This window comes from Corapipo altera, unplaced genomic scaffold, assembly GCF_003945725.1.
Source record: "Corapipo altera isolate COAL_440 unplaced genomic scaffold, ASM394572v1 44b, whole genome shotgun sequence".
NCBI classification, from domain to species: Eukaryota; Metazoa; Chordata; class Aves; order Passeriformes; family Pipridae; genus Corapipo; species Corapipo altera.
The window spans coordinates 3,968,681-3,988,714 of NW_020884932.1; the positions used below are offsets into that span (position 1 = coordinate 3,968,681).

General features: G+C 45.4%; 1 protein-coding gene across 5 annotated transcripts; it reads right to left on the reverse strand.

Annotated features, from left to right (window-relative positions):
- Window positions 1-3: 3 nt before the first annotated feature.
- Window positions 4-19,912, reverse strand: SLC6A20 (solute carrier family 6 member 20). 5 transcript variants are annotated; one of them, XM_027659415.1, is made up of 14 exons: window positions 17,973-19,912; window positions 17,268-17,710; window positions 16,981-17,179; window positions 13,157-14,928; window positions 9,132-9,272; window positions 8,297-8,388; window positions 7,369-7,596; window positions 6,324-6,434; window positions 5,676-5,917; window positions 4,612-4,774; window positions 3,984-4,188; window positions 3,086-3,245; window positions 1,894-2,059; window positions 4-974 (listed from the first exon to the last, which is right to left on the reverse strand). In XM_027659415.1, exons 4-14 carry the CDS (start codon window positions 13,275-13,277, stop codon window positions 825-827), a joined length of 1,779 nt encoding a protein of 592 aa, XP_027515216.1. In that variant the 5' UTR covers window positions 13,278-14,928; window positions 16,981-17,179; window positions 17,268-17,710; window positions 17,973-19,912; the 3' UTR covers window positions 4-824. The 5 variants fall into 5 exon arrangements, with proteins under 5 accessions (XP_027515216.1, XP_027515215.1, XP_027515219.1 ...); XM_027659414.1 differs by having other exon boundaries at window positions 17,268-19,912; XM_027659418.1 differs by lacking the exon at window positions 13,157-14,928 and having other exon boundaries at window positions 17,042-17,179; window positions 17,268-19,912.
- Between the last annotated feature and the right edge of the window lie 122 nt (window positions 19,913-20,034).

Sequence of the window (20,034 nt, forward strand, 5' to 3'; positions counted from 1 at the left end):
CTTTGTCAAAGCTAATTATATGGCATACTTTTGTTTGGGTGGGGCTCATAAAGCAGCTTTATCACAGATACCTTCTAGTGTACTTAAAGTGCATCCCTAGAAAATACAAAGTACAGCACAGTGCACAGTTATGTACTGGAATTGGAAGCTTACTTCTTGGGGGGAAAGAACTTGTGCAACTCATATATGTGTTTGCATATATATATATATATATATGTATATATATATATGAACTGCTTTGCTGAACACCAGTATAAAATAAGCCATGTGGGCCACACTTATCTCCTGATACCATGCTACTGATTTCTCCCATGTAGGAAAGGGATTATCACATTCTCAGTGGCAGACTTCAACAGTTTCCTCTGTTGATGAAGTACAGATGTCATTTGAAATAAAGTGCACTCTTAAGTGCAGCTGTCTTGAATGGGTAAAGGATATTTGCTGGTACTTTGGTGCAGGAACATGCTTAGTTGGTTTCTCATGTTTCTGCACAGGCAGTGCTACAACAAAGTGGAAAAGAATTACCTAACATGGTGTAATGGGCTGATGTGCTGGTTAATTTGTGCTAACTAGCATTTTGTGAGCTGCTCTTCTGGTTTCCCCCTCTCATACATAGGCTATTTTAAAGCTTCATCTTGTTACAGAAGAGCTTTTTTTTCTCCAAACCATTGTGGAACCTCCCAAGAGCACTTTTTGGTCAATATAGCACCCACCATTCTCAACTCTATAAATAGCTGCTACAAATAATGGTTGCTGCTGTCTTCCAGAAGTGCCCTGTCACTGATGACGGGGGGTAAGGTCTTCCCAAATCCAGCTGTCAGCATTCATGCAACTGTTGAAACTCTTTCCCTCTTCAGTCTCTTCCTTATAAAAGTCATTAGTGCCCCCAGGGGTATGCACATGGTGGATGCTGCCACCAGCAGCCCAATCACTGCGAGGGCGTAGCCTGGGTAATCCTTCGTCACCAGCTGCCCCTGCAAGGGAGAGAAGCAGTGTTGGATCTGTGGGATCTGTGGGTTTGAGAGTCCAGGAGTCGGGTCAGGAGCAAAGCTGTGCGCATGGATCTAAGTGGGACTTCTGAGAAGCACTTTCTGGCTGTGCCAGCCCTCGACTGCCCTCAGCGCTGTTCTTTGCCCAACCACCCTGAAAACTGACAACGAGAACAGAGCTGCTGACAACAGGATTGGGGGAAATTTCTGCAAGCTTTGGTAAAGAGCGGATTTTGGCTTGATTTGTGTCTCTTAATGAGGTGGCTGGGCCCTGACCTCTGTCAGGCCTCCGTGTTTCTCTCCTGGAGGCTGTGGGCTCATGCTGACACCCAGTCAACAGCCCAGGCCCGCCATGGGTCCTAAATTGTTTTTGTGTCATGGCCAATTACATATTTTCTTTCTGCACAATGGGAACATTTCCACAAAAGGTTATGGAACCGGTGATTAATTACTCTGTGATAAATACACAGTTCAGTATTCGTACAAAAGTGTTCTTGGCCAGGAAGAAAAATGGATATGGAAATTATGAAAACCATGCCAGCAGCAGTTCGGTTCTTTTAAAATACCACTAATTTTGTTCAAAATAATACACTTTGAAAGTAGGTTTTTTTGTTTAAAGTGTTTTTTGAAAGATGAGATTTGGGTCTTCAACATTAATAATGTTTTACTGTATGAAGGAGTCGATTAAGAATCAGAGGGATGTTAGTTGATTTTACAGAATCATGGCATCATCATTAGGTCAAGTTTTCCTTGTTTTTCCTTTCCACAAATTTAGGGGTTGGCCCTCACTCTAGCTGCAAGCTTTCCAGTTCTGTGGAACGGTTTAGTTAGGAAGGAAGGCTGTATCCTTGCAGGAACTAGGGAAAGCTTAAAAAAACCCAAAAACCCCCCAAAACTATTTTACCTGTGTGGCATCCCACGCTTGGTATTGCAAGGTTCCTGTGAGGATATAGTCGGTGAGGTAAAATATAAATAGGCTTATAATTAGCAGAGGACTAACAAAGGCCCACATAATTTTCCAATACCAGTTTGGCTTGCGTCCAATCATGGTGTAAAGATCTTTCTCAAATCTGTGTTGAAAAAAAAAAAAGCATATTTTTGAGAACAGCTGCATATGTTCAATCGATACCTTTTTCTGAGTTACTTCAAAACCACCTGCAGAATTCCATGTCAGATGAGAAAGGGGAGTACAGTTCACCACAAATGAGCAGAGAGGTATTGTCTGAAGAACTGGCTCACCAGACTCATCATGAGGGTGAAATCAAAACAGACAGTGGGACTTCCAAGAGAACCCCAAACTGCAGAGAGTAGCTAGAAATAGGTACATCAAGAAAAGTTCTGACTTGAATATAAGTTCAGGGTGTTTCTGATGTCAGTTAAGAGAGAAAAGAAATGATGCTCAGGTATTGTGGAGAGAAAACTGCTGGGTTTTGTGTAGTTGAGTTGTTCTCACTGCTGTCTTTGAGGAAGTACTAATGCTGGGGAGTGTACCTAAAATCTCACAGGAGACCTGGATCTGACTGGACGGCTTTGAACTCATCAAGGACGTAATACCCTTGTAGGTGCCTGTACATGTACTGTGCTGGCAGACTAACAAAGAAAATGCTGAAGCCTTTTCCTTTAGATGCCATGAGCACAAACACCTCTGCTGTTCAAAACCTCTCCTGATGCCAAAGCTTCCTTTTGCCCACAAGGGATGACTTGGGACACCAGCAATCTGTGAGGTGACCACCTTGGAAACCAAACTTACTGGCACTGTTGTGCTCATGCTGAACTACTGTCATGGGAGGAGCAGAGTTTTGGCAGAAGATGCTCTTGAGACCAAAGACCAGAGCAGGGAGCAGGTGTGTACAGCTCATTAGCACTCCCCTGCCAGCAGAGGTGGTGTCAGCCCAGCCTGGCCCCTGTACAGCCCTGAACCAAGGCCCTGGAAGGGGTCTGCAGGGCAGGGGAGACCCCCATCGCCTTGCTGATACTATAACATAGGAGAAACATACAGCCTAGAGCAGTATGTTTATTCTTAGCCCTGCATGTCCTGGCTCTTGGCCACTCCCCCTGCTATCCCACTGTAAAGAAAGGAGGATTCAAGCTTTTACCTTCTTATCCCATAGATGTAACACACAGCGATTGTTTCTACCAGCACGATGAGCAGCAGAGAGAGGGTGGCTGCATAGTCATTGAATATGTCAAACCAGTAATTTCCAGCCTCCATGGTGAAGATCAGACCAATCACACAGTTAATGAAACACACAACACCTGCATGGATAAAAGAGAGACCCTACCATTACTCTTGGAAGTCTAATTGTGTGTGGGAAATGTCATACTCTTTGTGACTAAAAAACTCGTAGAATTTCTGCTGAGCAGCTTTCTCTGAGGAGAAGGATAATTTCTTTTCCCTTACGGAAAAGATGTCTCTTTGCATGTATGACTGTCCTTAAACTGCTCCTCAGACCTGCATAGTCACAGGACATCACTCCAGAAATGGTCAAGACAACGAAGTCTTGGCTATAGCCTTGTGACATGTGCATGCAGTATGTTGTGTTGCCACTGGGCATCCTGTTAAAACAGGTTTTAAGATAGGACAACTGATTTCCATGCCTGAACAGGAGCACATATTACTTTTGGCCAAAGACAGGTGTTTCGCAGTTGGGATACTGGTGATGTGACTAAAGAGCTGCTCACTGCAAGTATCTTTACACCTATACTGTCTCTTTGAGTTTCACCAGTCAGTAGACACCAGTATGAAGGAGCTGGGGTGTGTTGGGAAGCCTGTAAATACACAGCCCCAATTGTGCTAGTGCTTTGGGAGCTCCGGAGGGGAAGTGCTTTGAAGGCAGGGCAGGATTTCACAAAGTCAGGCAAACCTTTCCAGCAGCATATTTACTATTCCCTGCTCCACTCAAGGTCAGAGGGGGACCCTCAGTGGCAGTGGGAGATCAAAGCCTTTGCACACACACACTGTGCAGCCTACACTGTGACACGGCAGGCGCTTACCTGAGATCACCTCCTTGGGGAAGCGGGCGCCAATGACTCTGCTGTCGGTCAGCGGCGTGAGGATGGCAGCCGTGTTCCCCAGCATGCTGCCGATGCCCAGCATCAGCAGCATGAAGAAGTAGAGCACAGAGTACAGCTGGGGCACCTCCATGTTTTTGATCGCTTCAGAATAGACTATAAACGCCAGTCCTGTCCCCTGGACAGCCTGTCAGAGAGAAGGGGAGAAAAATGAGTTACGGGCAGCTCCTTATCCTTGATAAAGGACATAAGATGGACATAAGAGAGTGACTCTGTGTCGTGACAAGGTACATGTGCAGTGGTGGTTGTGCACAGCAAAAGCAGATGAGATTCTTGCCAGTTTATCCAAACTGCACGGACACTGGCGAAGTGCCACTTGTAGCAAAAAATCATTTCCCCCAAATCTTTGTGACCTGTCCTGTTCCACAGCCAGAGCCAGCAGTCAGATTGCACTGCCACCCAGCTCAGCTGCTAACCACCCAGGCAAGCCCCTTGCCCCATCCTGAGGGGTAGAAATGATCCCCAGCCCTGGTCAGGCATGCGGCTGTGCTCGCATGGGGCTGCCCGGGCTCAGTGGGAGGAGAGGAGACAGCACAAAGTGGCAACTCACCGTGTCTAGCTCAGCTTCTAAGCTGCAGTTTTTAATCTGAGGCACTAATTGGGCATATTCCTGTGGGTAGGTGGCCATGAGGTAGTCTTTCTTCTCACTGAGGTTTTCCGCTGTCAAAGAGCCTTCCTCCAGGTCAAAAGCATTCAGCAGCAGCAGGATCACCCTGGGAAGGGTTGCAGGCATTTAATGGCTTTCAGGCCCAGATCACCTCATCCCCTTCTCCATCAGTGCCCAGAACACCTCATCCCCTTCTCCATTGGTCCCCACATGTGGATGTCCTGCTGGCCCCAGGGATCCAGTCTCCCCAGGTGAGAGCCATGGCACTTCCAGAATGGGATATGGGCGATCTTGCACTTATCTGTACTTTGTAGGGAGCAGCTTCTGCACCCACACTGTGCTCCCAGGCAGGTATTTTGGGTGCCAGCCAGCACTGGCTGGTGTCTCTTCCCCTTTGCCCTCCAATCTCACGTCCACACCCCATCAACTTAATGAGCTTTTTGGCAACGAGCAGGGACTAGCAGCTTGGTTTCCTCTCTGATCAGCAGATAGATTGAAAGCTCTAAAAATATGAGTAAAAGTGTAACTGCTGCAGGCCCTGTGCCAGGGACTTCATGCAAGCTTGCTGCCTCAGGACACAATCCTGCAGGCTCCTAGGCACCTCCAGAGCATCACAGCCGAGTAGGCTGAGCTCCTGGAACAGGGCTTAGCCTTAACAGTGGGGTGTCTGAGCATTGCTGCATTTTATTAATCAGTCCTCCCCACTCCCTCCGACATGTGCCAGGACCAGGACACTGGAGACAGTGCCTCTGTGACTTGCCCAGGCAAACATCCTCTCAACAAGGCCCGTGCCTGGAAGCAGCACGCAGGTGTCAAGTGGCAAGTCACTCTGACCTTTCATCTCGGGCTTCATCGCTTTAAATAGCTCCATTAGCTTTATTAGAGCACTATCAGGTCTGGTCTTGGGGCAGTGCTGGCAGCACTGCATGCTGTTATTTATTTACCTCCCCTCTCACCTGCCCCAGAACGGCTTGCAGTGGGAAACGAGTGGAACACCAGGCTCTTACTTGTTTATACAGCTCTCATAGTTAAACGTCGCCTTGAAGCCGTAGATGGAGAAGGTCACAATGCTGGCAAAGATGGAGGTGATGCTGTTGATGAGTGAGACAATGATGGCATGTCTCTCGCAGTTGTTGCTGGGCTCGTTGTAGCTGGCAAAGGCAATGAGGCTGCCAAAGCCAAGGCCCAGCGAGAAGAAGATCTGTGTGGCAGCGCTGATCCACGCCTTGGGGTTTGACAGCTGCTCCAGCTGCAAAGCCAGACCCAGAGAGTGAGAGCATAAAGCTACATATGGATTCCCAGCAATGCACCTTCCAGGCTCCATGGGTGGGGACAGGGATGGGTCCCTTTGTGCGCTCGTTTTAGTTCAGGGTTTTTTTTAGGCAGGGTTACTTATATGACTGAAAGCAATATGCTATAGGCTATGCTAATGGGCAGGTCTTTTTCTGCAGGAGAAAGCAAGCAGCTTATGGGCACCATGGCAGAGCAGCTGCCACTCCACTCCCACTCCTGGAAATCACCAGGGTTTCCAGCTGGCTGACCTACGCTACTGCTGCAAAAATTCAATATAAGGAAAAGCATCAACAGCTTTAAAAAACCTACACGTTCAGTAACTAATAACATTTCATGAAAAATTCAGTAGAGTTTTTCTGTACCTTTGGTGTGAACATGTAGACAAGACCGTTCACAGCTCCATGAAGTGTTAATCCTCTGATGAGGTATATGATGAGAACACAGTATGGCAAAGAGGCTGTCACATAGACGACCTGAGGAAGGAGGGGAAACATCCTGGTCTAAAGAATATATAAGGCAAAGCTAACCCACTATGGTCAGTCTTATTTACTTTACATAAATAATTTCAATTATTGTGTTTGTTCTCATCTAATAATCTTGAAAGAAATATTTTCAGACAAATCTAACTTTAGATTTACATCTTAGGGAAGCAAGTTTTTATTAAAAATGAAGACCTGTGCTACTGTTCCCAGGGTCTTCTCTTTGACTGGAAATCAAACAGAAGTCTAACATATTTGCAGCATTCACAAACTCAGTTCTGCATCATTTAGTGGAGTAACACCAGTGTGCAACTGTGTATTAAGAACTCATTAGGCAAAGGTCATTCATCATTTGCTCTAGGAGGAAGGCAAGCAGACCTCATAGAAGGTCAAAATCAAACTTGAATTGAATCAAATTGAATCAAAATTGAATTGAATTAGTTGCAACAAGTTTAAGAGGTTATTCTTAGTTTATAGTCTCTTGGCTTTCTGTGTTCAGCTAAGACGATTTGGGGATTACAGCCCTCAGCTTGCTGCTTAGTGCAGGCTCAGCCAGGACATTGGGGTTTTTCTTCCCACTTCCTCATAACTTGTGCTGTGAATAAAAGGCGAGCAAATCATGCCCAGTAGATGTCTTTTTTTTCTTGCAAAGACCAAGGAATAGACGTCTCCTGACATGGCTCTGCTGTGGCAGACAGCTTTCCTCACGGCCAGCAGCCTGGCCGTGGTTTTGCTGCATTTACAGGACTTTTCTGGATTATTTTTTTAGTATCACTCAGTGTTTTGGTTGATCCTGCTTGAATTGCAACTTGACAGGGCAGTAGAGGCAGCAGAGCTCAGTGCTCTGCAGCCATGGCCACTGCTTTGGGCACTTGTTTGCCCTCCCCACATCCTGCCCAGGCTCGGCAGGGCTGTGCCCCTCTCTCACCTTGCCAGTGGAGGCGGTGCCACGGAGGATGCAGAGGTAAACCACCAGCCAGGCCAGTGTCAGGCAGAGCGCCTGCTCCCACTGCACGCTCCCGCTGGCCTCCAGCGATGGAGAGATGTTCAGGGTCTGCCGGTACCAGAAGTACTGGGTGGATGACGTCCTCTCACACTCCTCCTCGTACCCGGTGCGGTTGCTGTTGAGGGGGCAGGTGGCCCATGGCAGGGGGTCCTAGGAGAGAGGGGCATGGAGTCAGCATGGCAGGGAGAGCTGAGGTGCCAGTGAGGGATGGGGAGGATGATGGTGAGGGTGCCTTTCTGCCTGGGGCTTGCATATCTCCGCACGGTGCTACCTGGGGCGCAGGAGGACCCTCTCCCCTAGGGATGATGTCTTCTGACACTTTCCCCTGGGAATGACCCTCTCCTCAAGGACTGATTTGTTCTGATCCTCTCCTGTGGGGATGACCCTTTCTGACCCTCTCCCCAGGGATAGATCTGCTCTGTCTCTTCTCTGGGAATGACCAGACTGATTTTCTTCCTGAGGACTGAGCCTCTTTAACCCTCTCCCCCAGCAATGACACTCTCCGCTCCTCTCCCCCATGGCCAATCCTCTCACATTCCATCAGACAGACCCATCCAAGGATGTAGGATACCCTGGCCATCAATGCATCACAGGGTTTGACCTGTTTGACCTGTGATTGACAGCAAGAAAACAACATCCAACACCCCTGGGAGAGCAGACAGAGGAGGACACCACTGCCTCATTCTTCCCTCCAGAAAAGCCCTGGGTGGGTTTATGGAGTTTTTGCCACTGATCCACCTCTGCTCTACAGCGGACGATGGTACCATGCAACGTCCAGCATCAATGCCAAGCCACCATGACCCTCCATGGCCACAGTGGGGCCAAACTGAGCTGTTGAGTGCCCACACACCTGGAAGGAGTGGAAAAGGTACCAGAAGGCCCAGGCGTTTATCACGTTGTAGTACATGGAGAGGAAGAAGGAGACGACAACACTGGCAACACCTGCAGGTATGGGGGGAGACACTTGGTCAGCAGCAAAACCCCGAAATGCCCACGGTCTCAAAACACCTGGGGGGTGTGGGGTGGGGGCAGCATCACCATGCCCAGTGCAGGAGGGGCTTTGACCCTGCACAGCTGTGTGCACAGGGCAAGTCCTTGGTGCTGCATCCACCTCCTCCTCCTGCCAGGACTATCCTGCACTGGATTTTATACTTTAGGCCCTGGGGGTGAATAGTCAAAGTATCATTAAAAATATATTGTATGTGTATGCAAATTAACAATAGCTTGGGTTATCAGGGTAATTTAATAACATAATAATGTAGCTAAGAAAGGACACTGGTAAATGGCAGACAGCAACAGCAATGGTAGGAAATTAAGGCACTGTTTTATCATTCATATTGAGCTCATCGGGAAGTTGCTCTTGGGGTCAAAGCCCAGTGCAGGCAGCCCCAGGGGATGGGTTTAGCACTGGCATTCACACTGTGATTTTGGCAGGGTGCCTGAGGGCAGGGGGACTTACACCCCTGAATGCAGGGACCCAACACAGTGAGTTGGGGTCTAGTCCCAATGCCCTGCAAGGGATGGGATAAATGCATGCCATGAGGTATCTGCTTTGCTCAGCCTGGTGAGGCCCAGCAGAACCCCAGCTCTCTCCTGGTTTCTCCTCTGAAAGACAAAGCTCTCCATTCAAAAATCACCCATGTTCCCTCCATGCTGGAAAATAAAGATGAAAACTGAGAACATACCAACACCACAAAGGTAGGGGCTTATCATTTTCCAGGCGCCGATGCTGCCCTGACGCATACGCTGCCCCACAGCCAGCTCCAAGTAGAGCAGTGGCATCCCCTCGGCAATCAGCATGATAAGGTATGGGATCAAAAAGCCACCTGCAAAAAAACCCCCAACAGTCAGCCTTCAGCAGATCAGCAGCAAGATAAACACCATGTTGCCCTATTTGTGGTCAAATCATGCTGTCAGTGTCCCAGGGGCTGGCTGGGTCTGGGTCCTGTCCAGGCACCTTGTGTATTGAGGGCATGGCCCAACCCTGAAGGAGATGTCACAGGGTTTCAGGCGGTGTCGCATAGGCTGGTGGGTGCTGACTGCCCGGGCACAGGGAATTTTCCGCAGGAACTTGGCAGAGCTGGGACTTCTGCTGTTAAACTGTGTTGGTCACCACTCCGGTGTGGCAGGGCTACCCAGATGCATCACCGGCGGTTTGAGCAAAGTTGGGGGCTGGGGCTGTTAAAGGGTAACCAAACACCAGCCAAACCTTGTAAACTATAATGAGAGAAAGAGGACAAGGAAAAGATTTACTTCATGTGGGGTATTTTGCGGCACAGCCAAAGTGCTCAAAGAAAAAGTAACAGCAATGTCCATGTTGAATGGAGAGTTTTGAGTCACATATTGAGGTCTGGCCTGGCTTAAAAAAAAACCACAAACAAACAAACAAAAAAGCAAACCAAAGAGCTCCTAAAACCCCATGCTGATCCCACAAGCACCAGGAAAGGGATGAAGGCTTTTCCCCCAGGGTCCCACCTGCAGGAACAGACTCTGGTATGGGAGGCACAGGCTCCCCTGTGTGGGGCTGCTCATCCCTACTTCTTCCCCACATGGAGAGCCACAGGGATACTCCTGTGGAAGAGGAGAAGCAGCAGGAACGGGTTGACAATGAAAAGACCTTCCCACTTGGCAACCAGGATGTGCTTTGGCTTAAATTTCTGCCAAAAAAAAAGAAAATCCTTGTACTCAACTTGGGGCTCACAGGCTCGCTTCAGAAAGAGCTGCTGACTGAGTCAAAAGCTGTATTTTTGCGAAGGCTTCCCTGCTTCCCTTTTTACAGCAAGCCAAAATATTTACGTAAATATCTCTTATTCAGTATTTAATCTGTGGCATTAACATTCCTTGCAATGGGCTCTGTGCAGTGCTGTGGAGGAATGAACTCTGGGCAGCGACTGAGAAAAAGAACTGGAAATAAACACAGAGCAATAATCCGGTTTATTCTGGGAATTAATTTCCCACCTCCCAGCTCTCTTGTTATTAACAACCCCTTTGTTAGCCTGTTAGATAACTTCCTATGCCACAAGGGAGCTGCTGGAGGTTTAAGAGCTCCCACAGCTGCTCTGTGCCGGCAGGGTGTGAGCTGTCCCAGCAGCCACTGAGGAGAGTTTTGCCACGTACCACCAGAGGGAATCAGCATTAGACTCTCTGTGAAGGCTTTTCTGCTCTCCCAGCAGTGCTTCCACATGCTTGGCATTGACTACACCACCTTGCAAGCAGCAGGAATGTCTTCAGGCTTGCTCTTCACCTCCATGTCCCCCTGCAGCTGGGGGTGCCAGGGCTAAGCCCCCTGCCCCTTGCTCTGCACCCTGTTTGCATGCAGATCTTGCTCCCAACCCTACTTTCCTAAAGGGTAGAACCACACTGCCTCATACAAGTGACTCAGTGCGGCTGTATGAACCAACTCCTTATTTGCTGTGACTCAGCACAGCAAAAACCAGACCCCAGGACAGATCCCTGCAGCTGGCAAAACATGGAATGTGCCCTGGGCCTGCTCAAGGCACTGGACTTGTCCAGCAGCACCCTCGCCTCTGCTCAGCATCCTGCTGTAGACTCATCCCAGTCTCATTTCAGCCTGGCCCAGCCTGCTGAGGGACAGAATAACTGCACCTATGAGGTTTAACCCCCCCCTTGCTCTGCTCAGGCCAAGCTCTCTGGAGAAGAGCAAGGAGAAGGAGGCAATCTGCTGATGAACAGAAAGGCAGGTTATAAAGCAATTTAATTTGTAAATACTGCAAATTATCAGTATCATACGCAATAAGGGCTCTATTGTTCTGCTGGGCAGGACAGGAACTGGCTCTGTGCTTTTCTAAAAGGAAGATGCCAAACAAGCTGACGTCCCCCCTTATCCAGCTTTTAAGTTCCTGAAACCATGTTCTGTCTGCGTTGTTTTTGTGGACCCCTGGAAAGCCACAGAATCCTCATTAAGAAGGCAGTGAAAAGAAGAATTAAGAAAAGCAAAACCTCCTGTCAGGAGTTTCAGCTTCACAGTAGAGAAAGAGCTGCCCTTCCCTATGTAAATTTAACTGGGGAAGAGAAAATAACTGAGAGTATAATGGAAAATAATGGAAAAATATTCTTATAAAAACATGCTTTTCGAAAAATACTTGTGTTTATCATAGAATCATACAATAGTTTGAGCTGGAAGGGACCTTCTAAATGTCATCTAGCCAATGCCCTGCAACAAACAGGGAAGTTTATTTAATCTTATTTCAAGTTAATCAAGTGTTCCAGTTTTGGTTACATTTCAGAGAATTTTTACTATCCACTGCAATACAGATGGCTGGTCAAAAGAACCACACAAATCCCCCAAAATGTCCAAGTTTTGCTGTCCTTCAGGATGTCTGCCAAGATAGGCTGCTAGGAAAGTAATCACATGCATACAGAAACACATTTTAAGCTTTGCGCTAGAGTTCGGTGTCAGACATGAAGTCTTTACCCTTAAAGCATGGGTGGAGGAATACATGCAGAATTACAGCACACCTATCATTCCTGCTATCTAAACCACCTAACAAAGCTTCAGCCACTGCAGCATCTATCTTCTACTTAACTTCATCTATTGTATTATTTGGATTTTTCTGACCTGATCCCACAGGACAGCTCTGACACAGTCTCAGCACTGAGCTGGCTTTTCAAAAACCAGCATGAACCAACCCTTACTGCCACACATGCATTTAGAAGTAAGCTACAAGCCAACAAAACAAGCATAAAAGAAGCAAAAAGCACTTAAATATCTCCATATGTTTCTTCCTGAAAGGAAAAAAAAAGATGGAGGCAGACCTAAGGCAGATGAGGCAGATGCTCATCATGTCCCTTACTGCAAGGCTGAGGAGAGTCCAACACTATGATAACAGATGCAGTGAGAACAATATAAAACTTGGGATGTCTTATAAAGAGAGGCTCTTCATAAGGATTTTTCAAAACAGTGGTAGCTGTATATTAGAGGAGATTATTAGTGTTGGTCTTTAATTAATCTAATTAACTGACTTGATTTCTAAGGAAGAACATCTGTGGCTGGTATATGATACAGACATCATCTTTCTTCTATTTGGACCCAAGAGAAGGATAAACTTTCAAAGAACTTTTTCTTTTTTTTTTGAGCCCAAATCAATGTATTCTCTATTTTCAAAGGTGCCTGGGAGGTTTTAGCTGTGGAACTCCTGTTGATTAAGGTGTTTCAGGCAAATTTCCAGCCAAGTTATCACCTCCTAAAGTTAGGCTTTGTATAAAAGACAAAACATTAATGACAGAAACTTGAAATGATACATCTGATCCTTAATTAAATCAGCATAAGTCTCTCCCCTTCTCAGTATGTTTCAAGTCCACATATGTGAACACACAGAACTGAACGAGTTTCTGATGACTTCAGAAAGGTTCGATGGGGCAAAAAAGTAATAGATTAATACCATGTGGACATGTATCTCTCACTCTATCTCCACGCTTTTAGAAAACATGGGCCTTCCCACTGCTTCATTGCACTTCTAGGAAACAAGCACCACTGTGTTGGGGCAGCTGTCACGTAAAAGCCTGATGCTAAAGAATACATAAAATAAAGCCGCAATAAGACAGGTTGCACACTAACAGAAAGCCAGACGTCCTACTCTGCCCTGGACCCTGCTGGGTTAACAGGACATTAACATGGACAACATACTTTTGGACTTAAAGCTTGCCACACTCTTCCTCGAGGGAAGCAAGAATCATGAACCACACTTACCTCCTCCATACATCTGACATAAGTAGGGAAACCTCCATACATTTCCCAGTCCCACGGCATAGGAAATGCACGCAAAAACAAACTGCAGGGGATTGTCCCATAGCGGCCGGGATTTCTCCATTGCCTGCTTGTAGGCAGAGGTTTCAGCAGAGCCTTCCTGCCTTCACTCCCTCAGGTACTCTGCCAACCCTGCCTCACACTCCACGCCAGTCCGGCTTGGAGGGGAGGGAGAGGCGGAGGAGCTATGCTTGCCAATTCCTATCAAGCTTTTTAATTACTAATCTTATTAACAGGCACATACTGAAGTAGGAATGCTGGTAAATAGATTATAGACACACACAGAACTATAAAATTGGTACTTTGGGTAAATAGCTGCTTGGGTTTTGACTGGCACTTCTGGGAAGGATGTGAGCCCAGGGATTTTTATCAACTCACATGCCAACTTGACACTGTGAGAAAATAACACTGGGGCTGCAGTCTGGTTTTGGAAATGGGACACTCCTTCTCCACAGGGCTCCCTTCCCTATGAGTGGCATTCATGTGCATGAGGTACCAGTTTGAATTCGATAGCAGAGAGAAGGGATTCCCACACCATTAGGACTGTCAGAGCTGACTTCTAGGGCAAGGGATGCCAGGAATAAACGGGTCCTCAGACACCACATCACTTGTGATCCAGTGCTCACCCCAACCAGTCCAGCACGCTGCCCAGTTCCAAAGGTTGCCTTGAAACAGTCCCTATCAGCCACACAGGTCCCCAACACGCTGCACACTTGAGTACAACACTCAAGTTTGACCCTCCAGCACTACTACCCTCCCTCTACATATTCTGCATGTGTGTGACAGTGTGAAATAGCCCAGTCTCTTTTCACTTACCTTCATGCTCAAACCTCACTGCTGCAGATGAACTTTTCTGAAGAGTTGCTGTTTTAAAACACTTTCAAGCAGCAGGGACCAAATATATACAAAGGTCACTGGGAAAAGGTGTCTGTGGCCCACTGTGGAGGTAGAAGGGTCTACGAGGCCTTTGGGTCGTCTGAAGGCACAGTGGGGTGCCAAGTCTGAACATGAACCCTGTGTATTTGGGCCCCTGCCAAGGTACTCATTGAGCTCAACCAATTCAGACAGGTCTCCTAGTGAAGGAGGCTGCCAGCAGCATCTGTAGCAATAAAAAGGGGCTGAACAACTCCAAGGACTCAGCTTCCTTCCTCTGTTTAAATGTGTTTTTTCCATAGTACCTTTCAGGACCATTTTACGAGTAAGACTCACTCAACTGCTGGCAGTCTCGTTCCTCCAGCACCAGCAATTTGCTCCCTGCCAGTGCTGCTCCAGCACCCCATTAGGCACCGGACGAGCCAAGTGCCAGCTGTAAGTACAGGTGAGAACCCCCACTATGGGGCCTTTGGACACGAGCCCAAAGGGCAGAGTGTGTCGTGCAGTGCTGTCGAGCCCAGCAGAACCACTCTGGTGGATGTGCTGACCAGCCACCTGCAGTAACAAAGTCACAAATTGGGACATCACTTTTCTGACTGCTAGAAAAGGTGACTGTAAGACGCATCGCCTGTAAGTGAATTCATTCTTCATGGTGTGTCTTAGTGGTGCTACAAATGAAGGTTGTCACTGGAAAACATCAGGGTTTGCCAGAGCCTTCCACACTACAGTTCTGAGAGTGCTCATGGCATTTCTGCAATGCCCTAGCAGTTTTTGTCTTGCCCACAGAACTGCAACATGCCAGCTAGCCACGGAAATACGTCTCATGGGTATACCCCTGAATCCTGCTGGAAAAAAAAATCCAAGCTAATTTTAGATCCATAAGCTATTAAAACTGAAAGACACACACTGAGAAGCTACAGATACGTTAGTTGTCTCAAATAATTAAAACCTTGCATATTATTAAAAAGTTAAATGCCTGTCACTGCCAGTGGGATTTATTATAAATGATGTTTATAAATAGCTTACAGCATTAAATAATTTGCTGACAGGACAGTATTAAAAAATAGCACATCTCTAGCACTTGGGATGCTTCTGTGTGAATAGATTACTCCTATTGATGAGAATCATCAGGTTAAAGATTTACCTTGGCTCTGGACCTCCTTCCCATTACATTTCAAACTAGTTTACTAATGGACTGGAGGAGATCGTGCAGGCAGAGAGGTGTGGTGTCCTCATCTCGGGTCAGGCCAGATCAGGAAGTTCAGATGGAAAGAGATGAATCCTTGTGTCTCTCACAAATGTCAGTCTCATCAGCAGATCACAAACTACTATGAGTTTTTTTAAAGGTGGTCATGCACACAGGCACCCAGAAGAGTGCCTGTCATCTACTGGCTTTAAACATATTCAAAGGTATTTACACAGTCAACACTAAGGAATTCTTGCTGTAGGATTTTCCACACACACCTCAGATAATCAAAATGCTATTTCTGATACTGTTCAAGATTTTATCTCCTTTGAAATTCCTTCATTTGGGTTGGGGAAGGACTTGGGCTTTATCTTCAGGGACAAAGACAAGCCTCTAACAGACATACAGACAAGAACTTCTGAACATTTCACTGCTCATGTTAAAGGAGGATTAGAAACATTTTTGCCCCCCAGTACCTAACAAGTTTGAAATGTGAGGTTTGAGGGAGTGGTTGAGGAGAAGGGCAGGGGTTCATCTCCACAGGGACTGATGGGACTGCCCATGAGAACTCCTCTATGTAAACCTAGTCAGAAGCTAATAAACAAACCAGAGAATTCCATTTCTCACTGAAGCAAAACTGCAAGTACTTAGGCAAAGGTGCAAACTAAAAATCCCGGGCTTGCATCTCTTGATGATACTGGTACAATAAGAAGCCAAGTGCCTCTCCAACCAAAATGCAGACAAAAAGGGAGTCTGAGGTCCTAGCAACAGGTTGGGGATGGTGTTTTGAGGGTGTGAGAGAAGCTTAACACTTCTATTTCCGAAAGAGAGGGAAACAAGGGAGGAAGGAATTCTACCAGGTAGCCTGGACCTTATTGTTCTACCTCCAACATGTAGCACTATACCACCTAGAGTTAAAAATAAACCCTCTGAGCTTTCTTTGATGAGCCACACATGTGGAAGGGAGAAAAAGTGTCAGCAGCTGTAGTGTTTAAGATCTGCCTTTCCTGGAGGCACTCGCCTCCAAACGGAAATATGGTGTCTGCTAGCATATCAGATGATTATCAAACACAAGCAGTGGAAGAGTCTCTAGAGCCTCTGCAAATGTTTACTGATACTGTCAAGGGAAGCAGATACACAGCCAGGCGAGTAGCAGCTTTCACATATGGTTTTTCTGTTGGGATTCGCTGTTCACAGTTGCTACTCTAAGCCTCATGTTTCCTTACTTTAGGAGAAAGAAAGAATCCATCTGGATTTCCAGATCTTTGAGAACTCACAGGCCATGATAACTGTTGGGCAATTGCTCTATGTGGAATTGGAGATTACAGCTACTCCTCTAAGCAGTTATCAGGATTGCAATTATTCCTTCCAGTTAATCACTACTACTTGTTGCTTAGTTCCAAACAGTAGATGACACCCTTAAGGTCTGTACCCTGAAGTCATATCCAAACTCTTCGTCACCCTTAAAACTGTTTCACGTTACGTCAGCTTCCCAAGAAAAGCATTCCTGAGAAGGGTCTCTCTTTCTAATTTCCTTGCTTTTGTTTAGCACCACAGCTCTACTCATCTTCTGGCTATGTGATCTTTTAGGGTACTCAATGCAGCTCCGATTCAGAGAATTGCATCTAATTCACCCAGACCTCAGAACTGGCCTATGTAAAACAAGAGTCACAAAGTAGCACCTCACTAAATAAAAAAGACAGCTGACCTATTCAGTCAGTTCTTCTGCTTGTCTCCTGCCAGTTCCCACTGTCTCTGCCAAAGCTTGCCTGCAGTCTGGGGAGGTCTCCAGGCAGATCCCTTGTCCACCAGCAGCTGTCAGTCGTGAGCTGCTCTGCCAGAGTCCTGCACCAACTACGCAGCATCACCATGGCTTACCACGGACACTCCAAGACATTAACAGGTTCCTAAAAATAATAATTAAAAAATAATTAACGACCAAAATTCTCTAGATAATAAGACTCCTGAAACTAAGAATGACTCGTATCTACCCACCTTTATTTGGAGAAGAGTTGACTCCAAATAGGCTGCCTAATGTTACAGGATATATCCAAAAGGAGGGCACATCTAGATGCTTTCAGAGAGAGTCTGCAGGCAGCCAGAGCAGGGCAGGAATCCTGGGCCAATGCTTTCTCAGGGACATTGTCAAAATCAACAGTCACAGGGTAACTCCCTAGGCACCTTCTTTGCTCAAAGACAGTTACAATAATAATTTCAATAACAATTTTTACCTGCTTACATAAAAACTCAGCTTCAAATTAAATTGGTTTTAACATGTTTTAGAAGGCAAATCCTCCTAGAACAGATCAAAATTTGTAAGCTTGATCCATTCAGCCACTTGACACTGCAAGATGATTCACATTTGCTTCCTGAAGCAGTAAGAGTCACTTCACTGTGGTCTGCCAGCATTTGGTATCACACAGAAGCCAAGAGCTGACCTTGATAATGCCAGAAAAGGGAAATCAAATAAAGGAATCTTATGAACCTTTTGGCTGGATTGAAATCTAAATGTCTAGCAGATGACTGGGTTTCCCAAAGGTAAGGTATATGAGAAATGTCCAAACACCAGCTGTCCTTAATATTAGCTTATCAAATAAAGAGGTGCACTTGCAGGCTAAGTGTCAATATATATTAGTATTCATCTTAGGACATTTTAAAAAATGGCTATTATCCACAAGAGAAAAACAGACTAATGAGTACTTTAAAAACAGTTAAGGATCATCAGGTAATATACAGTCCCATGAAGAGCATGCAGCAATGCTGGCTCATTTATTAATGACCAGCAGCTGAGTTGAAGTCACTGTCAGTGCATAGGGTTGTTTGTTGGCTGTCAGATTCAACACTAGCGAAGCTGAGCTGCCTGAATTTCGTTCCCATAAAAAAATATTCTTCAGTCTGCAAGCAAAAATAAAAATAAAATAAAAAACACACAAAAACCCGAAAACCACAGCTTTGAAAGATACTTGATTCCTGCAGACCAGCCAATTACAGAGAAATTTTCTTTTTAAACATTCCCTTCAGGCATAACTAGGGACTTAACAACTGAAGTGGAAGAAATGGATGATGTCTACTTGAACAGTACAAGGAACAAAGGCTGGTAAAAGCAGTATTAGAATTTACACCTCAGGGAAGGAAGTGAACTTTTAGAAATATCAGACACTGCCAGGAGAGATTCATATGTCATCTCCATCTTCAAAATATTGTACTTAACAAAAAGAGAACTGTTACCGTATAATGCTCTAGGTCTTCTTTGACAGGAATATCACCTGTCAAAGATCATGTATTTTCCATCAAGAGCTCCACAAAAGCCCTTTAATTAGCCATTCTGCAACACAAACCAATGTGAGCATCACAGTGATCTCATACTCGCTAAAGTGGCAATCTGCAAGGCAGGAAATCAAAGTCAGTGTTTCAATTTTGCACTGCACAGCTCTCTACAAGATTTGCCTTGTTTGAGGGGACAACGTCTGTAACAATGCTTTTCAACAGGCAACTTATTTCATTGAGACCTAGTCATATACTGGAGTTGACAGTCTACTTTCTTTTTGAGATTGTTTCTAAGCAGATAATGAATGCCTATCACAGAATCAATATTCTAGCTAAACCATCAGTCAAAGATCTATCAGAAAAGAAGCGCAGTAGAAGAATCTTTGTTTTTCTTCATCTTTTACCTGCTCTTTTAGAAATAGTAAGTGATCTCATTAAAATGAGTGTTATTACAAAGAAAAACCCCACAATATTCACCCAGAAAAGTACTTCTGTTGCTCTGAGCAAACACAAGCCAGAAAGCTGTTTGGTATACCCCTATTAAGAACTTAACCTTTTAGATGACTGTACAAGGGGCAAAATAATACCTTTCATTAACTTAATTGCCACTGCATGAAGAGTAGGTCACCCCATAATGCCCTCCTATTGTGCTACAGCAATAATATCATGCTACAGACAGACACAGGACATTATCCCAAAGCAATCTTGCTTAACCAGTGGGGGGAAAAGGACAAGAGAACTTATACAAAACATGGGAACTTAAACTTGGAGAAAACAGGAGAACTCAGACTGCAAGTGTATGGCAGATTTGAACGGGGCATCATTGCTTGAACAATTTTAACAGCCTTGCTTGTCTGAGAAAGAATGAAGAAAAACGATCCATTTCAGTTCAAGCAGCTCCTGAGACAAGTACTGTTAAATGCCAGTTTCTGTAACACAACCACCCCCTGGCCACTTCCCAGCCCTGCCACTGCTACACTGGTTTACAGCTGTTTGATGTGGTGTATCTTTAAGCACCACAATTCTGCAATTTACATGTTCTAATTTCTAGCAAGATTCTTTGCTGATCTGCCACCCATTCCTACAGATATTTTAAAAATGGCTATACAAAACATTCCTATTAAAAAACCCAGCTCCTTAAAGATTAAATGTTTGAAAACAGAACAGTTTTATTTGGAGTAAAATACAACATACACATGAACAGGGACAGATGAACAAGTAGAATGCACTAATAATAGGCTGACAAATAAATGCAAGGAAAAGAATTACAAGTAGAAGACTTGAGAGAAGTAAGCTGTTTTCTGATGAGGTTACATTAAGAAAGGAGATGAAAATATCTAAAATAACTTATTTCTCAAAAAAGTTTCTCCATTAACTAAGAATACTGGCAAAATCAGAATCTGTCTTTTGATATTCAAATTTGTTTCAAATTAATCCAAGTTAAAAAGTATAACTTTAATTAGTGGCTTTATTTGAAAGCTTCAGCTATAAAGCA

Coding starts and splice junctions, on each gene's coding strand:
- SLC6A20 (XM_027659415.1), bottom strand. CDS start 13,277: ATGGAGAAATCCCGGCCGCTATGGGACAATCCCCTGCAGTTTGTTTTT. Junction 5,918..6,323: donor TCTACATGTTCACACCAAAG/GTACAGAAAAAC, acceptor CTGGCTTTGCAG/CTGGAGCAGCTGTCAAACCC. Junction 3,246..3,983: donor CCCCAAGGAGGTGATCTCAG/GTAAGCGCCTGC, acceptor TTATCCATGCAG/GTGTTGTGTGTTTCATTAAC.